The 6,014-nt window shown below is 58.0% G+C and overlaps 1 protein-coding gene across 1 annotated transcript; it reads left to right on the top strand.

Moving 5' to 3' along the window:
* Positions 1-3,385: 3,385 nt before the first annotated feature.
* On the top strand, positions 3,386-5,023 carry LOC310912074 (uncharacterized protein; the record flags this gene model as incomplete). The annotated part of the gene is made up of 5 exons (XM_083866286.1): positions 3,386-3,773; positions 4,154-4,252; positions 4,355-4,536; positions 4,718-4,818; positions 4,909-5,023. Exons 1-5 carry the CDS (start codon positions 3,431-3,433, stop codon positions 5,021-5,023), a joined length of 840 nt encoding a protein of 279 aa, XP_083722412.1. The 5' UTR covers positions 3,386-3,430.
* Between the last annotated feature and the right edge of the window lie 991 nt (positions 5,024-6,014).

Genomic DNA, 6,014 nt, shown 5'->3' on the forward strand with positions numbered 1-6,014 from the left:
CTCTTTCCCTTTCTTTCCCTTCTTCCTTCCCTCCCCGCCCCCCCCCCCGCTTTTAAGATTTAGGACCGGCACCCGGAGCTGATCTGACTGCAGGAGTCCGAGGAGGATCTCCGGGGCCCGTGAAAGAAGCTCTGCACCCTCCCCCTCACAGTAACCTGAGCTTTTTCTTTTCTTTTTTCCCTTGTGTCGGGGGGGGGGGGGGTGTTTGTTTATTTATTTGTTAATAAACCGGTTTTTTCCACTTTTTGTTCAAGAGATTCCTTCCCAAACCCAGGGCTGGGGGAGGGGTGGTAGAGGTTTTGTTATTAGGGGATTCCTTGGAGGTTCTCCCCTAATTCAACCCAAACCAGAACACTTTCCCATTTGTGCATTAGTCTTTACATGTTGTTATTGATTGTAAGTATAGCTCAGTTTATAACCTCATTTTTCATTTGAAGTATGGACTGTATAGCCCATGGAAATAGTAGTGTGATGGATATATAACGTTGATGTACACACCTTACAGCTCATAGAAGTAACAGGGTGATGAATGCATTGTACTGTAAGCCTTAGCAAAATATAAAATGTTAAAATACTTCCATGTAACCAAAAGAACTGTATAGAGCAATAAATATAGTTATTGATTCCCTGACTGAGCTCTCCAAGTGATAAGATAACCCTGACACGAACCAAAACATCTGTGGATAATTGGAAAACACCATGTTAAATTTAAAGAAGTCATACTGAACCCTTATCAGAGGACCTGATATGGTATCAGCTGTAAAACAATAAGAGATAAGGTATAAGCTGTAAAAAAAGAAGATGAAAACACAATGAAGAATAAAATACATGAACTTGACACACAACAGGTTATGCAGAAAAGCCAGAGTAGGAAGAAATTAAGCAGAAGAATTACCAGAGCATCAAACAGTTCACAAGAATGTTTGAGTAATATATGAAAGTTATGAATAGGTATGTACTTCAGTAAAGTAAAAGTATTTAGAAAAACACTGTCTTAATGTACTGATGTCTTCTGTGGCTGTTTTCCAAGAACACCCCAGCCCTGCACACTGTCCTTTTTTATTCCCTTATAAAATTTTGAAAAATATTCTAAGAGGGGTTTTTTTTGTATTTTTTACACTTTAGTGTACACACTACTAAAGTGCTGTTATTCCACTTCTTATATCTTTGCCTGAGAACCCCTTCATTTCAAAATTATAGTAATTTAGGGAGAGAAGAAGTTTACATTTTGCACTGCAGGGAGGCTCCTGCCTTCCTTAGCAGACACCTGTCTTTGAAACCAAAACACCCCCATCCCTCTGTGCCGCTGTGTGAGGAGGGAGGGAGGGAGGGAGGGAATCGAGGATCAAGTGGAGCCCAGGAAGGAGAGAAGAGTGTGGGGAAGGTGCACTTTTAGGATTTTGTGTACTTCTCCTTCCCTTGCTCTGATTTCTTTGATAAGAAATTCGATTAAAATTCATTTTCCCGGCCCGGGCCTGTTCTGCCCGTGATGGGTGAGAGATCTCTCGCTGCCTTTAGTGAGACCCTCGAGCCTTTCCCGGTGTGCTCTGTTCCCTGCCCAGGGGAGGAGCAGAGGGACAGAGGGTTTTGCTGGCCCCGGGCAGCTGGCCAGGCCCAGGCCACCCCAGGAATCCCGGCCACAATTCCCTCCAGCATTTCCCGGCCCCAGGGCGGGTCCGGCTCCGCGGGCCGGCGGCTCCAGGAGTTCCGAGGGGGCAAAACGGGGCCGAGTGAGAGGAGGCAGGTGCTGCCAGGGGGTGAAATGTCTTTGCTGCGAGCTGGCAGGGAGAGGAGGAGGGAGCAAGTGGAGCAAAGCCAAGGGGAGAGAAAGAGGGACGAGGCCGGAGCGGTGGAAGGCGGCGGGGATGGCCGTGGGGCAGGCGGGCGTTTTGCTTTCCAGCGCTGTGGGGGGAAAGGGAGAACTGTCAAATGGGTCCAGGAAAAGAGGGGAGAAATAGCAGGATATCGTCCACCTTTGACATTCTTCTGAGCTGCCTGAGCTGCAAAGACAATGGACAGAGTCCGAGCCCCGCCGGCCGCCCGGCACCGCCAGCGCTGCGGTGTGTCGTGCCCCGCCCCGCCCCTGGCAGCAGCAGCAGCAGCCCCTGGGCCCGGTGAGAGCCCCAGGAGCGGCTTCCCGGGGGCTGCGGGTCTTCAGCAGCTTCACCCGACGGCGGGGGGGCCTTTTTTCTTAGCGCGGTTATGTTGGGACAGGAGCCGCCTCTCCTCTGCTCTGCCCTCCGGAGTTTGAGGCGGCTCCAGCATTGCTGGGACCCGCGCTCGGTTGTGCCCCAGCTCGGGGCTCACTGCGGGCCGAGGGGGCCGCGGTCGGCGGGGACGGGCTGGGGATGGCCCTGGGGCAAGGCGGCCATTTTGCTTTCCAGCTCGGTGCGAGAAAGAGGAAGAAGTCCCAAATCCATCCAGGAAAAGAGAAGAGGAAATACCAGTTGGTGGATATGACCAAGAATTGGGATTCGTTTTATCTGCCTGAACTGCAAACGCGCCGCCGGGGGCAAGGGCCGCTGCGGCTCCTGTCCCCAAAAACTCACACTAAGAAAAAGGCCGCACATGGGAGAAGCAGGAAAACAACCTCAGCCCTCGGGGAAGCCCCTTCTGGGGATCTGCCTCAGCGCGGGCCGCGACCCCCCCCTCGTTCTTCCCACTGTACGCGGCCCGTGTGTCACTGCACCCCTCGCGCTGAAAGCTCCAAATTGCCAAAGCCCCTCACACCGCCCTGGGCTTTGGACTGCGGCGGAACCGGCCGTGCCGCTGTGTCTGTCTGGGACCGGAGCGGCGACGACACCCGGAGCCCGGGGACATGGTGGCGGCGGAGCTCCAGGGCGGCTCCGGCCCCGGTGGTACCCGCTGTCAGCGGTGCCACAGCTCGGGGATCGCTCCGGGGCCGAGGCTTCTTGGCACTGCCTTCCTTCCCTGCCGGGAGCCGCCGGCAGTGCCCGGGCAGGAGCCAAAGCGGCCGTGCCCGCGCTCGGTGTCCCCGGGCTCCGAGCCGCCGGCCCGGGCCAATGCGGGGGACAATGGTGAGCGGCCCGGGGCTGCTGCTGCTGCTGCTGCTGCTGCTGCTGCTTCCCCCCGGGCAGGCGGACTCCGAGCCGCAGCTGTCCCGTCCCCGCTGCAGCCGGCAGCTCGCAGGCGCTGTCCCCGCCTGTCCCGGCACGGAGCTGGGCTGCAGCGGCTGCAGAGCCCCAGGGGCCGGGACAGCTGCGGCCACCGGAGAGCTCCCGGAGGCTGCGCTTGTCTCCGCAGGAGCTGCCGCGGCGTCGGCGGAGCGGGGACAGGGCGGGACTGAGCTGGCAGCGCCTTCCTGAGCCTCGGTGTCCCGCAGGGCCGGGACCGGCGGTGACCTCTCCCCGTGTCCCTTTCAGTGTGCCGTCAGCGCGGGTGGGGAGCTGTTCCCGAGGCCCATCTCCGAATGGCTTTTTCAGCACTCCTGATGCCTCCGGAGCGAGGGGCTGTTTGTTCCAGTCAGAGAGATGCCGGCTGTGAGCTGGAGGACAGTGAATTCTGCTCCTTTCATGGAGTTGAGAGGAAGCTCCCACATCTCCAGGAGGGACCAGCAGCCGGGGTTACACACTTGCCTGGGGCACAAGAAGCCACTTGTCACGAGCAGGGGGATGGCACCTGTGAGCCTGCAGGGAGTGAAGATGTGGAGAGTGGATTGTGCACCAGTGATGGGAGTGTGAGGGAGCCCCTGGGTCCCCAGGGCACATCAGCAACCGGCTGTGGACACAAAATGATCCTCATGAGATTCCTGGGTGAGTGCAGGGCCACCCCTGTGGCCTCTGGGGAGGGGACGGTGTCACCTGCCAAGGACAGGGCTGGCAGGTGTGGGGCTGTTTCCCGATGTCTGGAAGAGGCCTCGTGCTCTGCTCGGCCCCATCGGTGGCTGCGACCAAGAGCCCCAGCTGCCCCCAAGGCTGTGCAGTTCTGCAGCTGCAGCCTGTCCCCAGCCCTGTGTCCCTGGCTGTCCCCAGCCCTGTGTCCCTGCCTGTGTGCCAGGCTCTTGGCTCCCTGGCTGCCAGCTGAGTGAGGGGCACACTGGCTGAGGGCTCCCTCCTGTGCTCCCGGGGCATTGGGGGAGCAGATTGGAGGGCCGCCTCTGGTTCTCCCAGCCAGCAGCTCTTTCCTGCTGCAGGCAAGTGGTTCAGGTCCCATCCCGTGCTCACCTCGGTGCTGATCGTGCTCCTCGTGTCCCTGGTGCTGGCTTTGGTGGTGGCCTTGGCTGTGCAGTCAGGTAAGGGAGGGGCAGCAGCCTGGGCCCAGCCCCTCGGGGCAGAGCGGGCTCCCTGCTCCCTGCACAGGGGAATCCTCACAGCTTCTCCTCTTCCCCCTCCAGCACCACAGCTTCCAGTTCCACCTGCGGCTCCCCAGTGTGTTCTGGGCTGTCCCTCCGGCTGGGTTGGCTACAACGGGCTCTGCTACTACTTGTCAAGGGATGCCGGCACCTGGGAGCAGGCTCAGGAACGGTGCTCCGAGCTCGGGGCCTCCCTGGCCGTTGTCAAGGATGAGGAGGCCATGGTGAGTGAGGGGCTGCGGGCGGTGTGGGGCGGCTGAGGGGAGCCTGGGGGTGCTCCTGGGCCGGGCTGGGTGCTGGCAGGGCTGGGGGTGCAGCCCCGTCCCGGGGCCTTGCAGGGAAGGAGCCCCGGGCACGTGTCCCCCCGAGGGGCCGGGGCAGCTCCCACTCCTCTCTCCTGGGCAGGGTTTGCTCTCCCGCCTCCGCGGGAACGTCGATTACTGGCTCGGGCTGCGCAGGCGGGGCCAGCGCCTGCAGTTGGGGGACGGCAGCGACTTCAGCTCCTGGTGAGTGCCGGGGAGCCGGGCAGGGCACGGGGGGACAGGGGCACAAGGTGTTCCCCTGGCAACCAGCGCTGCCTCTGCTCCTCCTTGCAGGGTTCATGTCCTTGGCGATGCCGAGTGTCTGTGCCTGGCTGACAGTGCATTCGGGACTCACAACTGCTCAAATCGGCGGCCGTATCTGTGCAGCAAGGCCCGAGCTCCCCTGTGACAGGGGCTGGAGAAAGGACCTTCTCCACGCTGGGCAGTCCCAGCTTCACCTCACAGCCCGGCACAGGGCTGTCCTTCCTCAGGTGCCCCCTGTGCCCTGCACTCACTCTCGGGGTGACCTCAGTGCCTGTTCCTCCCCACTGCCGAGGCCGGGTGGGGTGTGGAGAGGAAAAGTCTCTGCAATCCATCCTGCCCCCGATGCTGCCTGGAGTGATGAGATTACCCTTATTACACAACAAGCTCAAACGGGAAATCCAAATGGATTTCCTGAATGTGAGACTTTTGGACTGTCCTATGAAGAAGAAGACGAACAGCTGACACGTGCCGAGAGGGTATGTCGCTCTTGGCATCAGGCACCTGACTGGGAAGAGTGATCTGTCTGTCTATTGCAAAGGATCTGACTGTCCTTCTGTGGGGGGAGTCCCAAGCTGGAGCAGGAAATGGTTTTGTCTCCCTGAGGGATATGGCATGGGTGTAACCCCCATCCCTCTGTGCCACTGTGGTGGGAGGAGGGACAGTGCGATTCAGGGATAAAGTGAAGGCCAGGAAACAGTGAACAGTGTGCTGTGTAGTGGTGTGGTTTTGGTTTTATCAGTTTTATGTATGTATTTGTTCCTTGTTTTGTATTGTTTTTTATAAGTTGTAATGGTTTGCCCCATGTCACCCATGTTTAACCCTTCTTAGTTTTACCCCAACCCCAGTTATATGTCAATCCTAAGTTATACAGCCCCTGGGTCTTGTCTGTCACTTTGAGATCTCTCCCAAAAGTCTGGAAAGTTCCAGTAAGGACCCCAAGTGATTGGACAAGACTTCAGTTGTCTCTCCACCAGAGTTTTTGATTTGTTGTAATATGTGTCATTTAGCTGCAGAGCCATGCCTCCATGATCCCTGATTTGTCCCCAGTTAAACCCATCCCTGAGTTCCTCCCCCCAATAAAAGATGTTACTTTGGGGGGTTTCCTACTCTTTTTTCCCGCTGCTTCTGCTGAGGGG

The sequence above is a fragment of the Zosterops lateralis genome (genome assembly GCF_965231275.1).
Source record: "Zosterops lateralis genome assembly, chromosome: 8".
NCBI lineage: Eukaryota > Metazoa > Chordata > Aves > Passeriformes > Zosteropidae > Zosterops > Zosterops lateralis.